This window comes from Pieris napi, chromosome Z (genome assembly GCF_905475465.1).
Source record: "Pieris napi chromosome Z, ilPieNapi1.2, whole genome shotgun sequence".
In the NCBI taxonomy this organism is placed as follows: domain Eukaryota; kingdom Metazoa; phylum Arthropoda; class Insecta; order Lepidoptera; family Pieridae; genus Pieris; species Pieris napi.
The window spans coordinates 1596331-1618820 of NC_062259.1; the positions used below are offsets into that span (position 1 = coordinate 1596331).

At 33.7% G+C, this 22490-nt stretch overlaps 1 protein-coding gene across 1 annotated transcript; it reads right to left on the reverse strand.

The window, feature by feature from the left end:
- Positions 1-1191: 1191 nt before the first annotated feature.
- On the reverse strand, positions 1192-18192 carry LOC125062774 (segmentation polarity homeobox protein engrailed-like). The gene is made up of 3 exons (XM_047668926.1): positions 17752-18192; positions 2924-3015; positions 1192-2506 (listed from the first exon to the last, which is right to left on the reverse strand). The coding sequence occupies exons 1-3, from the start codon at positions 18161-18163 to the stop codon at positions 2276-2278; spliced, it is 735 nt and encodes a 244-aa protein (XP_047524882.1). The 5' UTR covers positions 18164-18192; the 3' UTR covers positions 1192-2275.
- Between the last annotated feature and the right edge of the window lie 4298 nt (positions 18193-22490).

Genomic DNA, 22490 nt, shown 5'->3' on the forward strand with positions numbered 1-22490 from the left:
GTTTAGTAGCTACATATTAGAACTTTAGATGGCAATTCTGTTGCATAACGTCTTGTGAAGTAAATGCAGATTTTTATTTATTTACATTATCATTAGCACATATACAGTGTGTAAATGTGTGAATATAGATATACAAATACATGGAGTGATTATATACTGGTACATGATCATCTATTGGGTCTTTTACCTTAGTAATAATTAATTTACAAAGAAGTTTCACTTCTGACATGTGTACTTTGTACGCACGCACTTTTTTATTAAATGTCAGGCAAGATGTGGTTAAGTGAAGGCTTATTATTATTGGAAAGGCATCGCAAGGAACCTGGCATGTCCTGAACCCAATTGACATGACACAGGCTGGCTACTTTTCTATTATCACTGTTGTAACCTTCCTAAAACATATATTTAATCTATTAAATCTAAACATAATATGAGGGTAGAACAGTTACAGTTGACGCGTCGAGTCACTCGTCTCTCAGCCGTCGTGGTGTGCGGACGTAGTTTCGGTGATAGCGTTAGCGATTTAAATAGCTTTCTTTAGATTTAAATTTGTATTTTTTAATTTTCTATCTTCTGAATACCTATTAGATGATTATATATTACTCCAAAAGCTCCAATTGGGTAATTTACACATTTCGACGTTCGGTGGACAACTGAGAGATTTTTAAAGCATTTTTTGACTCTTAAGTCGTTTTCTGACTCTTTTTCATTTTTGACAAGGTCAAGAAAAGAGCGTATCAATTCGTACGAGGCCGGCAACGCACTCGAGTTGTATTAAGAATAGTTTAAATCTATTTTAGATTTTTTGTGTCTAGAGAGAAAGAACTATGCTATAAGAAGCAATATATGCAGTTGAGTTTTCCTGGGCTTATATTAAAAAAAAAACAAATTAAAAACATGATATCTTTAATATAGTGCAATTAAATGTACAAATAAAATGGAAGATACAAATTTTATACACGAAATAATTTATCTAAAATTACATTAAATTGGTTATGATATCGCATCATTTACAATTCCAATATTTAACTAACGGATACACAAGCGTAATATATATTTTCAGTGTTAATTGTCAGGAAAGTATATGTCTAAAGAATACCCTTACCGATTAGTAAATAATCAGCAATCATATCAGCTGTTTTTTTTATTTTTAATATTTAATATTTTTTTATTATTTAATATTTTTTTAATATTTAAAAATTTATTTAAGAGGGTAGGTCCGAAATTAATACTGTAATATTAATGAATTTTAATTATATATATCTGAAAACCCTTGCCGATAAATTACTAGTTATATTTTTCAGCGTTGAAATCGTATCAGCTGCTTTTGTTACATCTCTAATATTAGATTTTTTTTAAGGGTAGTTCAAAAAAGGTAATTATAATAAATTGAGACATAGTTTATTTAATTTAAACTATTTCGGGATTAATTAAATTATGAAGGACGTAATAAAAAGCTTCTAGGTCTTTACGTGATAATGCTAGAAAAATTTAGTAATTCAGAACAGAGGGTAATTTGTGAGGCCCTACCCTCACAAAGTGAAATTATTACAAAGGCCTGGACTGTGACCAAATTCTTAGATATGACGTTAATTAAATATGGGAATTTTCTAAAACTATGTACAATTAACTAATCACTTAACCGCTACATATAAACAGTTAACTTTAAACTAAATTACTGACAACATTAAGTGCTTTACTTAAACATACGGACTCTAAAATAGCCTTTCAAGAGAATTAAATCTATTAAGTCACAATTTAAAAATATTTCTTAACGCGCATTCCTCTAGGAATATCAAAAAAAGCAGCATCAAAATGTTCAGCCGTTCTTAAGTGACGAACAAGAAATCAAAATTGACTACAATTTTCTATTACAGAATCTTCTCTAATCCAGAAGCAGTTCCCTGGATTTCCACGAAGCCACATGAGGAAACTATTAACCCAAAAACACCCTTCGAATCGTAATAATCGTTTAACATGAGTGCCGTTTGAATAAGGATTATTCAACAGCGATTGTTCTGACAAATCTTCTGTCATGCTTTCGTGGTCATACTTCCATTGGTTTGACAGCAAGAACAGACCTTCATTCATTTCTATCGACATATGTTCTGCCCTTCCGGGGTCATCCCGCCGTGCTTATGCTTCCGTGGTCACACTTCCGTGGTCATGCTTCCGTGGTCACACTTCCGTGGTCATGCTTCCGTGGTCATAGATCGGTGCTTGGCGCAAATATATACAGTTAAGAATAACTAACCGACCAGAATGTGATCATCATTTACGTAACACTAATTTCTTCATCTTCATCGCTTTCATTCGCGGTACTGTGGTTGTACAGCCCCTGGGCCATGAGCTGCATAGCCAACGGGTTCCGATGACCCGTAGCCTTCTTTATCTTCGCTCGTTTGTTCTGGAACCAGATCTTGATCTGCGCCTCCGCTAGACCCAGTTCTGCAGCCAGCGCCTGGCGTCGGCGCTCAGTCAGGTACCGGTTTTCAGCGAACTCGTGCTGCAATAGAAATGCTATGTTAGGAATGTCTGATGACAGAGTATGAATCCTAGGTGATTCTGGATTCTTCTAAATGAGATTCGAGATCCTACCATAGCTAACAGGATTACATATAGGTCCTAGGTTCATTTTTAAAAGTTTTTGAAAGAATATGAAAATTGTTTTGTTATTAAATAAGACATCTACAAATTTTTTGAAGTGAAACTTCTTTGGACGCACGTTTTTGCCGAAGAAAAGAGAGAGAGCGATTGAGAGAGTGAAAAGGGCGAATTACCTTACATTCTATTTTTAAAATTAAAATTTCGTAATGAGTATTTTAAATTTTATGCAAAATTCATTGAAATCTCAAAAGACGAGTCGTAAAATAAAATGCCACGTGTTTTTATAGTTTAAGTAGTTTGAAATCATAAGACGAACCTTTAATCTCTGCAGCTGAGCAGCGCTGAACGCAGTCCTCGGTCTCTTCTCTTCCGGTGTCATTCTCTTCTTCATTCTTCTACTCCTGGGACCTGTTAAATAAAAAAAACAGATTTATGTATATGTTTCATGATCTAATCTAATAGGCAAGCAGATGATCAGCCTCCTGTGCCTGACACACGACAGTTTCCTCACGATGTTTTCCTTCGTACGAGCGAGTGTTAAATACGCATTAAAAGTCCATTGGTGCACAGCCGGGGTTTGAAACCACGACCTCAGTTGAGTTTCGAATTTTCTCGAAACGGCTCGACCGATTCTTATGAAATTTTTTATGCATATTCAGTAAGTCTGAGAATCGGCTATCTATATTTCAAACCTAAGTAATACCTAATATACTGTATGATGGTGTAAAAGTAAGGGTATGTACCTACGTGGAATGTGCTGATGCAGGTTTAGCGCTATGGATATTCTTAAAACATAAGCATGTTCTGCGATAGCTTAAACAAGTCAGGGCTTAATGGTCGTTGTATGTCCGGACGTGAATCAAATCAAAGTCTGGAAGGTAGGCAATTTTATTTGAGATCATGTCATATCAATAATAAATATTATGAAAGTGTTCCAAATATATTCAGAATCTACTTGCTCCGTCCATCAATTTGAAACATTCATTTAACATTCCTTCAAATTATTGATTTCGATTAAAAATCTACATTACCATTAATTTTTATCGCAAAAGCAAATAAATAAATTTAAATTAGGATAACGTTCAAATAGATTTGTTTGCATTTAAAAATTTATTTGCCGTGTTTTCTTTATATTATTATTAAATAAATATATATGAAATGCTATAATAATAATTATTATTTAAAAAAAACGGTTTTAAAATTGATTTGCCGTGTTTTACCTATCCTTTATTAGATATTCCTAATTAAACCACTTTGATATCAAAACATACAATTATAAGTAATTATACCAGCAATGATAGTTTAATTGAACTAATTAATGAATATTGAAGCATTAATTACACAATATTGATATCTTTGATTGTTAAAACGAATGAATATTTTATTGAATTATATTGAAAAGATTGTATTAATTAATTTTTGTTAATATTATTTTCGACACCACATAATGGTAACTTTTAGGTATAAAGAGTCACTAGGTGTCACGAAACGTTTTACTACGCTTAGGTACAGAAAAACGTTACGGCGCGTTACATGGGGGGGGGTCAATAATCTCCAAAAATTGCGAGGGGGCTCGTGTTGCTCGTTTTAAGAATTGGTACGCTCTTTTCTTAAAGGACCCTAAGTCGAATTGGTTCGGATATACTTCAGTGATAATATATATGTGACAAAACGTTTGTAGATGTATAATTATATATTCGTTTGCCAACCATCCGAGGGACTGACGCAAAACTCTGAAAAAATTTGCATGTCCCGACATTTTTTTATTACAAACAATTCTAGATTTTATGCCCTCGTTTTACGATCTATTTTCGTATGTTTAGAATTAAACGTTTGCGGTAGACAATTTATTGCGCTATAAATGCTTTTAATTAAACGCTGAAAAATCTACAATTCTTTCGGAAAATTCTTTTTAGTGAAAAATTGCCTTGCATCGGTACTACGTAACTTTTAATAGCGATTCCATCTGTAGTGAGAATATGTAATAGGCTATTTTAAATACATAATAATATTAAAATGTAGATTTTTAATCGAACTAAATAATTTAAAGGTATTTAAATGTGTTTCAAATTGATGGATAGAGCAAGTAGATTCTGAATATATTTGAATTTGGAACACTTTCAAATTAAAATTCCATGTTTAAAAATTTTGTTTTCCTGAATTTCTTAATAGTCAAATAAGTTTTTGAACGCAACAGCAAATAAATGAATTTAAATTTGGAACACGTTCAAGTCGATTTGTTCGTTGTTAAAAAGTTTAAAATTGTTTTATGTACAAGATTTTCAAAAATCGATCGCAAAAGCAAATAATTAAATTTAAATTAGGATCACTAAAAAACTTTAAAATCAAAAATTCGATTTTTAAACAGTCAATGTATAAAGAACTTATTAAAAAAATATTAAATTATTGAATAAAGAAATTTTGAATTTTTTTTGACAAGGTATTTAAAAATCGAACGCACCAGCATACAAATAAATTTAAATTAGGAACACGTTCAAGTTGAATTATTCGATGTTTAAAAAGATTTGCTATGTTTTACTTATATTCGTAATTAGAATACTTTAAAATCAAAGATTAGATTTTTAAACAGTCAAGGTACAAGATTTTCAGTATCCGATCGCAACAGCAAATACACTTTGAATTTAAATTTCGAACACGTTGTAGTTGAATGTATTGATTCGATGTTTAAAAGTTTAAAATTGTTTTACTTATATTAGAAATGTTAAATAGGTACTTTTGAAATCTAAGATTCGATTTTTAAACAGTCAATGTACATGATTTTTAAAAATCGAACGCACCAGCATACAAATAAATTTAAATTAGGAACACTTTCAAATTGAATGGTTCGATGTTTTCAAAGATTTGCCATGATTTAATTTTATTCGTAATTAGAATACTTCAAAATCAAAGATTCGATTTTTAAACAGTCAATGTACAAGATTTTCAGAATCCAATCGCAACAGCAAATACTTACACTTTGAATTTAAATTTCGAACACGTTCTAGTTCATTGTATTGATTCGATGTTTAAAAGTTTAAAATGGTTTTTACGTATATTAGAAATGTTAAATACCTTTGAAATCAAAGATTCGATTTTCAAACAATCAAGGCTTTCAAAAATCGAACACAATCGCAAATAAATAAATTAAAATAAAATATTCAATTTTTAAAATATCAACCTGCTGTTCACACATCGTAATACACTTAGCTTTTAAATATAATTTGATAATAAATCAAAGTTTTCAAGTAATTACGCGTACATAAATTCAATGGCAACATTTAAAATACCGCAAACGCTAGTGTTGCCAATTAGAAATAATGAATTTGTACGAGACAAATAAATTATGTCCTAATGACCTCAAATTGTTAATGGGGTTACACTAATGGGGGTGTATTAATTAAAAAAACTGTGGGGTTGTCCCAACAAGGAATTAAAATGGTTGGTGTGTCATTTGACCGTTACATAAGCACCATTTTTTATTAATGTATAGTCCTCACATTTGCGTCACACTTGCGGCAAGCTTGCGGTGCCTGCATTACTGAAATATCTTAAGTGTATTGGATAATAAAACGGACTCTATTTAGTATGAAATATGATTGCGCAATCATAGTTCATACATTAGATTGACAACCCGACTGAGATTTTGACAAATACTTTGAAAACCGTTTGACATATAACATAACTATGTATGAATGACTTGTTCCTCTCTTATATATCTACAAAAAAGTCTTTGTTAGCATCTATCTATCGATTAAGGATAGCTAGCTATAGCCATTCAAACGCAACTAGAATATAGACAAACTATTTTAATGAAATTGCAGCCCGACGGTGATGTTTTGACAAATACTGTCTAAACAGTTTGACATATAACAAAACAATGTATGATGGAATTGTTCCTCTCTAATAGATCTATAGAAATAACTAAGAAAGCATCTTTCTATCTATTAAAGATAGCTGGCTAAGCCATTCAAATTAAATTAATTAATTAAATTATATTCTAGTTGCGTTTGAATGGCTATAGCTAGCTATCCTTAAACGATAGATAGATGCTATCATAAACTTTTTTGGAGATATATAAGAGAGGAATAATTCCTTCAAACATAGTTTTGTCATATGTCAAACGGTTTTCAAAGTATTAGTCAAAACATCACCGTCAGGCAGCGGTCTCTAGCTAGTGTAGTTAATATGTTAAATCATGTTTATAGGTAGGTATTTATAAATTCACATAACTCAATACTGATTAGGGAAATATAAAAAATAGGAATACATTAGAACAACGAACTATTAATGCCTTCATTGCGTGTTCGTCCATAGACACATAGAGCACGCGTCGCGCTTATACCATAAACAACACAACATTTGACTTGAAGCATTATTTTGTAATTTGTCATAAAAAAAATCATTTGTCATTAAATGGTATTTTGAATTGAAGATTTATATTCAATAAGTGTTTATTAGCGCCCTCTAGGGGCACAATATTTGTATTTTGTATTTTTAAAATTTTACAAAAATATCACAAATGCAAACTTTTTACCAACAGAATGTATTTTCTTTTCATTTCTCTTGGAAAAATCACGAAACTTCTGGACCAAGAACGAATATTATAGAGCGAACTTAGACCATTGTAAATTATTACTATTGTAAAATATGACTTGATTTATGGGCAATGGATTTTATTTATACACATGCCTTCGCGGGGAGACTTTTTTTATAGTATATAGGGGTTCCCCGAGCCTACGGGACGCCCATTCTAGTAGATGCGATGCCGGTCTTTGAGGGAGGAGTATACTCTTTCTTTAAACAATAGGCATTCGATTTCATAATTCGCTAGTTCACAAAAGAATGAGTCTTCTGAAGCGTACCGTTAATCTTTGAATACTGGAACAAACAGGATTTGACAGCTGGAATGCAGCTCTGTGGTAAGTACCAGGCATTTAAATCTTTAATGCAGTGCATTTTAGCCCCAAAAAAAGTAACAAAGGGAACAAAATCAAAGTTGGACTTATATTTTATGGCCATATCACGTCTATTATAAGATATATTTGTTCATGCCACGCCTGGCGCTCTATAACGCATACCTATTTGGTAATATTGATTTTAATGCAGCCTTGTATAATTTTTTTATGAATTTGATTTAATTCAATGTATCAATAATAATGTATCAATAACCATCCGTTACTTTTAAAACGATCCGTTATTTATAAAAACCTATTATGTTTAATCTCCCTAAACTGTTGGTTTAATTATAATCCTTATTACAAAGGTATAAAGACCAAATTTCTAAAAACTCTTGAACTAAGATTTTTCAGTAAGGTTGAGATTTCGTTGTCTCACATTGGAGTCGTGCTTTGAATACGTAATGCTGTAGAAAAAATGGATACCGCTTTTGATTTTATTTTTCAAAACGCTGTCTAAACCGTTTGACATATAACATAACTATCTATGAAGGAATTATTCCTCGCGTATATATCTACAAAAAAGTCTATGACGGCATACATCTATCTATTAAGGATAGCTTGCAATACCCATTCAAACGCAACTAAAATAAAATCAAACAATTTCACTAAAAAACGGTGAGGTTTTAACAAATACTATCTAAAATGTTCGACATATAACATAACTATGTATGAAGGAATTATTCCTCGCTTATATATCTACAAAAAAGTCTATTACGGCAAATATCTATCTATTAAGGATAGCTATCAATAGCCATTCAAACCCAACTAGAATATTCACAAACCAATTCACCAAAACGCTCACTACCCGACGGTGAGACTTTGACAGTTACTGTCTAAACCGTTTGACATATAACATAACTATGTGTGAAGGAATTATTACTCTCTGATAGATCTACAAAAAAGTCCATAATGGCATATATCTATCTATTAAGGATAGCTGGCAATACCCATTCAAACCCAACTAGAATATTCACAAACTAATTCACCAAAACGCTCACTACCCGACGGTGATATTTTGACAGTTACTGTCTAAACCGTTTGACATATAACATAACTATGTATGAAGGAATTATTGCTCTCTGATAATTCTATAGAAATGTGTATGATGGCATATATCTATCTATTAAGGATAGCTGGCTATACCCTCTCAAACGCAACGTTGACTATAATAAAATGCCGCATCAAAATTTCTTAACGCAAAAGAGGGCGGGACCACACGCGCGAAGATGTTTATCGCGCGTAATAGATTGGAAATGGGGTGTTTCGGAAAATTGAAAATTGTTTATGGAAAATTAGGTATGATTCTTAAATAACTTAAATATATACGGTGGAAATCCAAGTGCTTTGTATGTATGTTTGTGTGCAAATATCTCGGAAACTAAAAGTGATGTCGTGGTGATTTTATTTGATTTTAATTAGGTATGTTACTGATTTACTAAAGTGTAATTTTTGTTAAAATCGGTCGAGTGGTTTTTGAGAAAATTACGCTTTTTTGAAGTAAAAAAATGTGTTTTGATTTTTAAATAAAGGTTTGTTTAGTTTAAACGGGTGTTAGTTTAGGTTTAATTAAATGTATTTATTAATACTTTAGTACAATTAAAAAACATAAAAATCCATAGACAACAATAACTCTACCAAACCATAAACAAACATTGTTCATGTATGGACAACATGTATAGACAAATCAGTTGAAGAAAAGAATAGCCAAAATCAGAATTTAAAAAAAAAACAGACAAACAGACTTATAAACCCATAGACAACAATTACTCTTCTAAACCTTAAACAAACATTGCTCAGACAAATCACTTTACGAAACAATAAACAAAATCGGAATTAAAAAAACCATAGACAAAAAGACACTTTAAAATCCATAGACAACTCCCTTAAAACTAATTGTTTCTCAGGCATTTCAACGTTATATCTTTAATTAAAAAACAGCTCAACCAAAACGGATAAAATCAAGTTATTAACAAATTCTTTTATATAAGAACTCGAATAAAAACACAGCGCAAGGTGGGCCTTTCCACGTACACTAGGGATTGGGGAAGTCGATAAAATTTGTCGATAATTATACTATCGATAAATTTCCAAACTCATAGAAGTCCCCAGGCATGTATCAAGAAAAGAAAATGCATTTGTGTGTGAATGTTTGAAGATTATTAGCTTCAGTCAAACTTAGAGTAGTGTTGGCCTAGTGGCTTCAGCGTGCGACTCTCATCCTCTTATGTCGTAGAACCCCGGCTGTGCACCAATGGACTTCTTTCTATCTGCACTTAACATTCGCTCGAACGGTGAAAACATCGTGAGGAAACCGGCTTGCCTTAGACCTAAAAAGACGACGGTGTGTCAAGCACAGGAGGCTGATCACATACTTGCCTATAAGACAGACAAATGATCATGAAACACATCACACTTTTACTTTAAGAAGCGTGTTCCAGTCAGCCACTGCACGGTTTGGAAGTTCTTTAGGGAATTTGTATTATATTGAGTGGTCTGGGTTTGTTACGCCCGTCGCGAACCCGATAACCTGGACAAGCTGATTGGCGTCAGCAAGGAAGAAAATGGAGAGATATAACTAGCAGGGTATCAAGAACCTATCACGACCTTCAGCAATGAAGAATACGACTGAGAGGAGTGGACTTCAGTTTTAAAGAACTACCACTTAAAATAGAGAGCTTGTCATGGAACATAAAAAGTAAATGTCTAAGAGATGATCCTTGCAGTACGCCACTCGATATTTGACAAGGCAAGGAGGTATCTCCAATGCGAACTTGAAAACATCTTTCCAATTGGTAATCCAAGTTAATATTTTTCCTCAGATCCTTACGTGCTCTAATTTGGATATAAGACGGCGTATTGGGTCAAAAGCTTTTTCAAAATCTAGGTAGACTATATCTATTGCATCACCTTTTTTTCACCTGTAATCTTCTCCAATATATTTGGATACACACGTGAGACCTACAGGTCGATAGTTAGCGGATTATAATTGGTTATCTTTCTTAAATATTGGCACAATAGCAGATTTCCAATCAGTCGGCACAAAAAACCGTCTATCGATAAAAGCACAACACTACAGAAGAAAAACTACAAACGTTTAATTGAACTGGTTATAATTGTAATCTGTCTTTCGGTTCTAAATTCTGTCCTTGTGCCCCAATGTCCCATAATCCAAAGCGACGCTTGGGATTTCATTAATAACTTGACTTCAAACAATTATCTAAATTTATAAATGATTGTTGACAAATTACTCGAAAACTAGAAGACATATTAACGTGATGCTTTTTGTATTACATAACACATATATCCAATAAGTAATACGTCAAATTTCATCAAAATCTGTTCAATAGTTACGGAGATATAAGGATAAAGATGCCCTTGCAATTTCTGGAGGAAACAACCAGATCTAGGAACATATAATCATACGTAAATAAATTCGAAAGTTTGACGACAATTTACTCAAAAACTAAAAGTCACATTCGGGTGATGCTTTTTGTATTACATAACACATATTCCCAATTAGAAATAAGTCAAATTTCATCAAAATTGGTTAAGTAACTATCGAGATATGGGCATCGTTCCAATTTCTGGACACAATAAGTATTTAGGTCTAACCCACTCTTTACTTATATAATGTCGTAAGTTTGACGACAAATTACGCAAAAACTAAATGAGGTGATGCTTTTTGATTTAAATAGCATATACTTCAACGTAGAAACAGTCTAAGTTTCATCTAAATCGCTACAGTACTTTCCGAGATATTCTCACATTTCTAAAACAGTCTTACATTTTTTTACGGGAATCACTCTTACGATTCCAAAGTGTTGATAGCCTCAGACAAATTAGCGCTTTTTCAATCGATTAAAAAACTCTTTTTGCGTGTTCATAACATTAATTAAAAACTCACGCATCGCTGGTTCAGTGGTTTATGTAGGTTTTTGTTCGAACAAATGTGTTAATAAGGCTGCCTTGTTTTGCTAATAGTTGCAAGATTTTTTATAGAATAGGGGACAGCTCACCTGATGTTATGTACACTCACTCGCGGGTGCGATGGCCTTTTAAGAATTGGTACGCTCTTTGAAGGTACGCCGAATTGGTTTGGAAATAACTGTCGCCTATGGACACTAAATGCCAGTAGACTCTCGAGTGCGTTGTCGGTCTTTTAAGAATTGGTACGCTCTTTAAAGGTACGCCGAATTGGTTCGGAAATAACTGTATCCTATGGACAATCCATATCAATCCATATTTGTGCTGCAGAAGCGGGCTGTTCGGGGTATTTGTTGTGTTTCTCCGAGGGAGTCGGTACGGAATAAGTTTAAGGAATTAAATATTACACTATCTGGTCAATATATTCTTGAAGCCTTGTTGTATGTCCAAAAAAATATAAACGAATTTAAAACAAATGGTGACTTTCACCAGTATAATACGCGAAATAGAACTAATTTGAGTGTACGACCAACCAGGCTCCAAAAGATAAACCACTCCTTATATGGAAATTGTATTCGTTTTTACAACAAACTCCCAAGCGCAATTAGAGAATTATCACTAAATAAATTCAAAGTCCTCGTTAAACGGAAATTAATCAATAAAGCGTTTTATAAATTTGAGGACTACTTAAATGATCCTAATCCTTGGGATTGATTTGCTCCAGTTCAAACAATTTGTATAACAATACTTGGCGATTAAAAAGAGTGGCGGAAAGTTTCTTGCCAGTTCTTCTTACCCGCTCTACGCCCTTGACTTGCGAACTGGTAGTAAATGTAAATTTACGATTAATTTAACTTGACTATTCAAAAGTGTACTTGGTTACCTACTTGAATAAAGATATTTTGAGTTTGAGTTTGAGTTTGACACTCAATGCCAATAGACTCTCGAGTGCGTTGCCGGCCTTTTTTTAATTGGTACGCTCTTTGAAGGTACGCCGAATTAGTTGGGAAATAACTGTCGCCTATGGACACTCAATGCCAATAGACTCTCGAGTGCGTTGCCGGCCTTTTTATAATTGGTACGCTCTTGGAAGTAGAATTACTTAGGAAATACTTCAGAGGGCAGCGGGTTTCACATTAGTAGTGCCCCAAAACTACTCAGTTGAGGAACGTTTTAATTTATCTTCCAACCTTGATTTTGGAGTTGGAAGAGACCTCAAGTCGCGCCCCAGAAGGGCAAGGCGTTTCCCCAAAAATGGGGTGTAGCTGTTGGGTAATAAATATTGACGACAGCTGATGATTAAAATGCAATAACTATCCAAAAGTTGTAGTAACTGCAAATCCCAAAAATAGCCCCAAAATGGTAGATAGCGTTTACAACTCCACCGCTGCGTCACCATTATCGCTTCGTTTATGATTCTTCAGCTATCCATTGGTATAATTTTGGATGAACAGGAATCGGAACTAAGACTGAAATCGTTGGAATGTCCCCGTGTGGCCTCTAGAGCTGGCTTTCCTCGCCTTTAATGCCAGCATTAAAGGTACACAGATATATATATATACTAGCAGACCGGCCAAGCGTTGCTGTGGCTAAGGTTTTAGTTATATTACATAGTAGTATCCTATTCAAGGGAAACGGTAGGAGAACACCAGTCATGGGGACCACCATGCGTTTTTGGTGGTAATGCCATTAAATTGTAACTTATTTGATACGTTGGTACTTTCAACACAGCGCCATCTGTTAGAATTGTGACTGTTAAATAATAAACAAATATTTTGCAATAAAATAATATTGCGGGTATAAATATGAGATGTAAGCTATCCTATCTTTTAAGTTGGAACAAACTACACACGGTGTGCAAATTTGATTGATATCGGTTCGGTAGTTTAGGAGTCCATAGCGGACAAACAACGTGACACGTAATTTATATATATTAAGATATATATACATTTTCTATAGATTTAATAAGACGGAAATCTCGTCTATGAACTACGCGAAGGTTGTTTTAAAGTCCCAATTACACCAATTTGATTAAAATATATGTTTAATTCAATATACAAAATCATATAAGCTACTAAATCCAATTTTTTTAAAACTAATAACTCAGTTATATATGTGTCAGGCACAGATGACCTTATTGAAGAAGAATAAAACCCGTTTCATATAGTCATAAGGGACGAAATCGTGTTAGATTTAATCAGACATTTCAGGTAATATCCCGAAAACGGTCAACCTGATTACAGATCCCTTTCACCTAGACCTGGTCGCTGAAAATACGAATCATTTGACACCTCAATCATCCATATCGGTCCACGGCTGGAAGAGCTGGAACACGAAACCTTCGTGTTCCAGAAAGACTAGAAACAAATGATAGTAAAAACCATAAATTAAATAGTTGCACACGTTTTCAATTACCGTACATAGACAATCCATAAACAGAGCAAGATAAAAACAAGATGGCGGATGTCATAAACGCAAAATGGTACATAATTATGAAGTCATTTATTAAACCATACTTGTAACTATGACAGGTGAACGTTTTCGACGCTTTGCATTTTCTTTTCTGTTCTTGGACGTGTCTGAAGATCCAGGAAATTATTCCGGAGACAGCCTGAGAGCTGGTGCTTTCTCCAGGAATGATCATAGGGTGAGGATATGCCAGCATTGACGGGTCTACCACAGGGAGTTTTAATGTGTTTTAGTTTTGATTTTGTTCCCTTTGGAGTAGATTTGGGCCGAAGGGTTCAAGTGCACAGCCTGGTACTACCGGTGACCACAGAGCTGGTTCTTTCTTCAACGAATAATCGCAATACAGCGAGGAAATGTTAGCATTAAAGGGTGTGCCACAAGGAGCATTTTTAAGTACTAATAGTAAGTACTATTTGACTTCTGGACCTCATTAATATTGTCTAACAATCCCACCACGCCAAAAACTAATTGCCATCCCCTGGACTACATCACCGCTGTCACTAAGTATTGTTTGTTTAACACCTTTAAACGCTTAAAAATTCATACGACCCTTTGACATTGTCAATGTCATGATGACAGCTGTCATTTTGTCGAGTCTCTCGAATAGCTCGGAAAATACTTCGTGAGCTCTGTAGATGTACTTGGGGCTAATAATCGGGCTAGTAGTGGATGCGTAGCCGACCTTTGAGCGAGGAGAATGCTATCTTAAATTGGAGAAACGAACTTTTGGCAGTGCTGAGACGAGGAATGAGAACTGGACGAAGATATTTCCTATCTATAAGAAAAGCTTTTATTAAGAACTTTTCATACTACCCACGCAAAATCTTTAAAGTTCTTTCCATTTTTTTATTTTTAATACGAGGTTTTAAAGATTTAAATTTAAAAAAAAATTTGGGTGCACAACAGTTAATTATTGGAATAATACTGTTTTTTTTTATCTACCCACAAAACTGTCAATAGATTTTTGACATTAATATCGTTTAACGCCTCTCCATTTAAAAATAAAACATAGACCAATTTACATACAATTCAAAACATACATATTTTAACATTCTAATGACAGATGCGCATTATGCGCATACAAAGGACATATACAGGGTGTCCTACACTGTATAGGCTTTTAATAAACTACCCGCCACAATATATATCTATATCTTATGTGTAATTATATCCAAAACAGTGAACCATAACTACAAAAAAAAAACATAATTTATTTCAAATGCACATTTGTTATCTAATAATAAATTGATGTCTCAATGAAAATATAGATATAATATGTATTTAATGTAGATATAATATGTCGTTCACGCTACATCATTTGGCTAATATTTAAACCTGCGCAGACGAAGTCGCGGGCACCAGCTAGTAAACCATACGAACAAACTTATAACTATTAACAACAACAAAATCGAACATCTAAAACCACTACTTAAAATGACCACACCCTGTTTTTATCATTAAAATTCATGTCAAATTTGCAATTTCAATATTGACATTTCAATATTGTGGTAAAAAACTAAGTTCTATAGAATTTTTTATGATCCGTCCGTGCCACTATAACCGACTGAAAATAGGAGGCTTATTAAGTGGCAGCTAGGTGAGGGGTACCGGGTTTGATTCCCGGTTCGAGGGCAAGTTTTAATTTAATTTAAATTTGTTCTCGGCCTTTGGGAGGGTTGTGCGGTACCGGGCGAGTGCCTAAACCGTACATGGAGGACACGGTCGAATTTCTAAAGACAAGCACGAATCAAAAAATCCTATACCTACTTGACGCTGGCTAATGGGCAAATCGTGCCAGAGCCATATAAAAAAAATAGGAGGTTTATTATTACACTTAATAATAAATTATAATTATTTTACTAGTTAAACAGTTGTTTAAATCGCTATTTATTAATTAATAATTAAAAGTGTTGAGTTGTCATTATTAACACAACTCCATTCAAAAAACATATTTTAAATGGTATTTAAATTAATTTTAGAAGAATAAAATATGTTTGAGATTTGATCAGACATTTCAGTTAATATCCCGAAAACTATAAATCTGATTACAAATTCCTTTGGCAAGGAGCTGGTCCCTGATCATACGAATCATATGACACCTGGAACATCTAGAACCCTCCACGAATAGATATATAAATATACAAAAACATGTTCAATATAATACTTCGTATGATTGATATTTTAAAAGAAATTGAAATAATTATTGTTAAATAATTAAGATTTATTTTCCAATATAAAAAACTTATAAGCGGCCTAAATCGAGTAAGTTTTTTATCAGACATTTCAGTTAATATCCCGAAAACTATAAATCTGATTACAAATTCCTTTAACCCGGTGGTGGTCGCTTAACATACGAATAATTTGACAGCTGGATCATCGAAGTCGGTTCACGAATTGACATATAAACATACATACAGGACCAACCTTCCTTCAAACTCGCCTTATAGTACAAGATTCCAATAAGATAAATGTTTTAATATTAAAATGTTCCGGATAAGGTTACATTCGTAATCCATAGACAAAACCATAGACATAGTTGAGTCTATTGCAGACACAAAACCGTCACAGATTAGTCGAAAAGAGTTATAGCCAGGCACACCCTGCCTCCACACAGATGTTCGAGACAGTAAAGGGCGTTTAAACAGCGTTTAAAATTGCAGCACAAACCCAATTCGTGGTGAAAGACAGGTCACCTGCTTCGCATTTGGAGCCAAAGACCTTTGTGGTATGCATCAGGAAAGTTTAATTGTACTTTTAAGAAGAATTTCGTTAAAAAAGTCCGAGAGACGCGCTGCGGGAAACGCGCGAAAAAGGGCCTCGTTTAACGCTAATTGCTAATAATAATTATGTCACTAATCCAAATTAAACGATCAGGCTGTGTTATTGAATTTTGGAACACTTTTATTTCTTTAATATATTTAACACGCTAATAATAAAGAAAGATTTGTTTGACTGTATTGAATAGACTCCAAAAATACAGGATTAGATAATCTTTCACCATTAGAACCATCACTGATGAACATAGGCTATAAATTACGATAGTGTTAAGTTGTGAAGACCAATAAATACTCCTAAACTGCAGAAACGATTAACAATAGATCAGTGTACTACAGTTTTATAGAAGACATCAATATCTACAAAAAAAAGTCTTGCATTTAATGGTCTATTTACATTTAAAAAGAACATAGTGCTACCGAATTAATGCAGCTAGTAATATTGACTCTATAACTGGACCAATTTCCAAAATTCTTTCACCATTAAAATCCTAAATCCCTGATGAACATAGTTTATAAATTACGATAGTGTAAAGTTGTGAACCAATAAATATTCCTATATGCTGCGGAAACTATTGACAATAGAGCAATGTCCTATAGAAGACTTCAATATGTGTAGGTACATATTCAATGTATGTATGTCGAATTAATACGGGTGGAACAGCACAGCTAGTATTATATATATTTTTAGGCCTAATATACCTAAATCATACAATATAATGCATAAGCAAGATTTAAAGATCGCAGCGCTAATATTATCAACAGATATTCCATCATTTAGTGAAATAAAAATCAATCAAACCGTCTCTGTGAAGTTGTTTAACACAAGAATTATCAATATAAAAATGTCCTAACTTAATTAATTAAACTTTAAATAACATTAAATGTGTTTACTAGTTAATTTCACAATAGCCTCACAATAAACGGTTTTTTGACCAGAGAAATGTCACCAAAGGCTGACGACGTAAACAAAATAGGCCTTTACACATATGATATACATATATAATCACTCAACTAACCTGAACTTGGTCGATCACTATATCTCGTGCAATAGACCCATGCCGGCCATAGAGTACCGTTTCCAGACTGGCTGTTGGTGTCTGTACTCGTTGAACCGCTCGAAGAAGAGACAATAGAACTGGCGGAGTCCGGCCTCTTTTGCTCAACAATCTTTGGCTCTTTGGCTTCGTTGGACACAGTTTTTCGTCCCAATTGTAATTTAGTCTTACGAATTGCGTTCAATCCGAAATCTGGTTGAAGAATGTTGTTGATCGAAAAGGGTATTGTTATCACTGGTTTGACGTCTTCATAGTAATATGGCGGCGGAGAATCGGATGTTTTTATCGATCTATATTGAATTGTTGTACAGGTGTATTGGTTTTGATAGGAACCGGGGACGCGGAGCTCGGACGGTCTGTTTTCGAACGCCATGTTGACATGCGCTCTCGACGACGGCGCGCGAGCGACTGACGATTTCGCCGTTAGAGACACGCCTTGGGCGAGTTCAACCGTCCCAGTGGGCGTAACTTGATAAATATTCCGCCCCGCTCACACTTACTAATATTACCTTTGTGTGATAGAGACGGATGTATTGATTGTTTAGTGGGTAGTGATTTGTAATTCAAATGTAGCATGGCTCAATAGATTCAATTAAATTTGACGGTCTTATTATTGGCCGCCATGTTTCGTATTTTACACAAAAATTAAGTTGTTTATAAACTTGTTTTTGTAATTAAAACATTATTGAATTATTCATAGATAAATGATATAATATAAGCAAAATAGATTTTTATCAACTTTTGACTAGCTTTCTTGTAAAAATAACCGACGTAGCAAATAATAAACGTTAAACAGACAAAAAATACGAATAAAAAGATGGCGTTAATCATTTTTATAGCTTTATTAGGTCGGGACAGGTGTTGCAATTTAATATAGACTCTATATAGTAGATACGTTATATAGTTACGGTGGTTTGTTTATTAGCAGGAAACAGATATAGTGTAGATGTAGGCACCGCAAGCGCACCGCAAGCTTGCCGCAAATCACTAAGTCACTGTTTAATCTTCATAGATTTCTCATTTTCCACCTTATTTTCAGTGCCTTGCGAATGGATAAATAAGGTTGGATTGTGTATGCACCGCAAGGGTACCGCAAGCTTGCCGCAGGCGTGATTCAAATTGCCGAGTGTGAGTGAAATCTTCATAGATTTACTTTTCAACAATATTTTTAGTGCCCTACAACTAATGGATAAATAAAGTTGGATTTTCTCGTCACCGCAAGCGCACCGCAAGCATGAAGCAAATTTAAGTCATGTCAGAGATGTAAGACAAACACGAATAAATAATAGAATTTTTAATTAATACAAGTTCAAACGGAACAATGGCGCGCGGAGTGACAACTGACAGATATTTAGGCGGGCTCGAGTGACAGCGACAACTCGTTACAGACGCATGTTTTTTTTTAATTTGTTTAGTCTATTGTTAACACGACATAACGCCTATATTTAACGAGAAGGGAATCAAAGAGGAGAATAAAATTAATTTAAGTAAAATATTGTATGATTGATCAATCACATTTCATACATTTCTCATACAAAATAGTGTGAAGCGAATTTGTTTGTAATTTAGCCGGTTTTTAGTCTGTTGTCTGTGGAATTTGTTTCATAATAATTATACTCTTTGGTCTTGTGTAGTTTTAAAAAGTCTTTACACATCATTCTGTGTTCCTGTCTTCTCAGGTTTACGAGAAATGTATTTAGTATGATTGATCAATCACATTTCATACAAAATAGCGTGAAGCGAATTTGTTTGTAATTTAGCCGGTTTTTAGTCTGTTGTCTGTGGAATTTGTTTCATAATATACTCTTTGGTCTTGTGTAGTTTTAAAAAGTCTTTACACATCATTCTGTGTTCCTGTCTTCTCAGGTTTACGAGAAATGTATTTAGTATGATTGATCAATCACATTTCATACAAAATAGCGTGAAGCGAATTTGTTTGTAATTTAGCCGGTTTTTAGTCTGTTGTCTGTGGAATTTGTTTCATAATATACTCTATGGTCTTGTGTAGTTTTACTAAGACTTTATACATCATTCTGTGTTCCTGTCTTCTCAGGTTTACGAGAAATGTATGAAGTGTGGTTGATCAATAATACTTCATATATTTCTCACAAAATAAATAAACTAAAATTCGTTGTAGTTGTTATCTATTATTTATGATATTTTTGTGTTGTAGAAAAAACTAACTACTAAACTACTGCTAACTAATAAATCAGAGTTTATAACATAAATACGACGGTTCTAGTAAAAACAATTAACATTAATATTAACTGTTGCAGCGCCATCTGTTGCCGGAACTCTGTACTAAAATACATATTTTGGTGTTTTGATTCGTTGCCTATAAAAACTTTACCTGTGCCTATAAACAGACAAAGAATTGTCTGTTTATTATTTATTTATTTATTAACACTTCGTTGCATATGCATTAATATAGTACAATTGACATAATTAAATAAAAAGGAGAGCAACTAGGGGCCTTATCGCTTACGAGCGATCTCTTCCAGGCAACCACTGTGAGAAAAGAAAAAAAAAGTATTAAATTACATAAGGTAGGCAAGAAGTGCAAAAGTACATATAGTTGTTGAGGAAAAGAAACTAAACAGGAACAAAAAAAAATTTATACCTAATAATAAAAAGTGCACATGAATCATTATAATTTAATTTAAGATCATTATAATTTAATAGGTGATCAGCCTTCTAATGGTCTAAGGTTTCCTCTCGTATTAATGCGTAAAAGCCCATGAAGAGCCGTGGTTCACCAGCTCAAGGCTATCGCTGACCAGAGCTATACTGCTCAAAATGAATCACGAGGCAAAAGAATTGTCTGATGAAAGACTTGGCAACGACCTCCGAACACTAGGACCTTCATACCTTCATAGGCAATGTGATCAGCCGTCTGTGCCTAAGCGTCTAAGGTTTCCTCACGATGTCTTCCTTCATATGTTGGTAAAAACCAGTATGGTCTGGTCATGTAGAATAAACCAGATTCAATTAACCAAAGTTTAACAGTTAAACTTTGTAATAATAAACTAATTATTTCGGAACGGAAAGGATATTTTCGTTACAACGTGTGTGGTCCGAACGCGTGGCTTAAGGCGAAGTTTATTTCATACGACGGAGCAATGGCGGTACATTCAACTGTCATTGTCACAGTTGTCAACGTCAAAGTCTAATCGGTTATTTGATTAGGTGTCAGATATTAAAGTTGAGTCAGTTTTGGCCAAGTGACTTCAGCGTGCGACCTGAGGTCGTAGGTTCGATCCCCGGGGCACTATTGGACTGTCTATGTGCGCATTTAACATTTGATTGAATGGTGAAGGAAAACATCGTGAGGAAACCCACATGTCTTAGACCCAAAAAGTCGACGGCGTGTGTCAGGCACTGGAGGCTGATCATTAGATTAAATGATCATGAAACAGATTCAGAAATCTGAGGTCAAGACCTAAAGAGGTTGTAGTGCCACTGATTTTATTATTAAGATATTAAAGTTATCATATTTTATTGATGCTTTACTTTCAACTATCAACTGACACACACAGCTGTCATTGTCAAAGTCTAATTAGTTATTTGATTATGAGGATATAATTAAAGTTATCATTTTTTATTTATTTTATTTTATTTTTGTCTTCAAACATATACAGAAAATATGTTATAGAAAGGATATATACGTGTGTGACATGATAATTAAAGAAGGCCTGTGAAGAAGAGTGAGAAGGGAGAATTATTGATTTAATGAAATATTAGTATTTTATACTTTTTGCAAAATAATTTATTGAACTTCAAATGACGAATTGTAAATTAAAATGCCTCGTGTTTTATTATCGAAGAAACAAATTTAAAAAAATTAAATTGATTATTTTCGACACTTAATATTATTACATTTAAATTCCTAATATATCTTCCTTTTTCCCTCTGAGTCTCGGAAATCTAAAGTTTTAGATTTGTATAAATATGAACAAGACTTAAAATAAGTTTGCCAAAGAAGTTTCTCTTCTGACATTGTATACTTTGTGCGCACGCACTTTTTTTTGCGTTCTAGACATTCGTCAAAATTACCGTCGTATTGTGCGGTTATATCGTCTGTAATAATGTCTCATTTGATAAAATACTGTAATGAACATGTAGTTTTTTAATTATTTACACTAAATACATAAATGATGTTGCTTTCGTTATTAATAATTGTATATATAATATACTTAGTCTCCTAGTAATAATGGCATTATCTTCTTTTATTTTTCGGGAAATATAGATTTTGTTTTTATGACTTTGATCAAGCATGAAGCAAGCGATTTTACTGAATACAATTAAACTTTTAAAACACTAATAGAGTCGCTGATAACACACAAATATGATAAAATTCTTACATAATAGTATTATAATGTAAGAATAAGTAATATTTACATTCATTTTGACGATAAATCTAAGTTTTAACTCGACCGATTGTCACATTAGATAGCTTTTTGCACCACCTCTATGTGGAACCATCTGCCCACCAAGAGCATACCAATTTTAAAGAGCCGGAAACGCACTCATGAGCCCTCCAAAAAATTGAAAGTGTCCATGGGTGGCACCACAACTTAATAACAGATGAGCCTCCGGATTTTCTTTCCCCGATTTATTGTACAAAAGCGTATCAATTAATAAAAGCCGGCAACGCAACGCGAGCCCTCCGAGATATTGAAAGTGTTCATGGTCGATAGGTA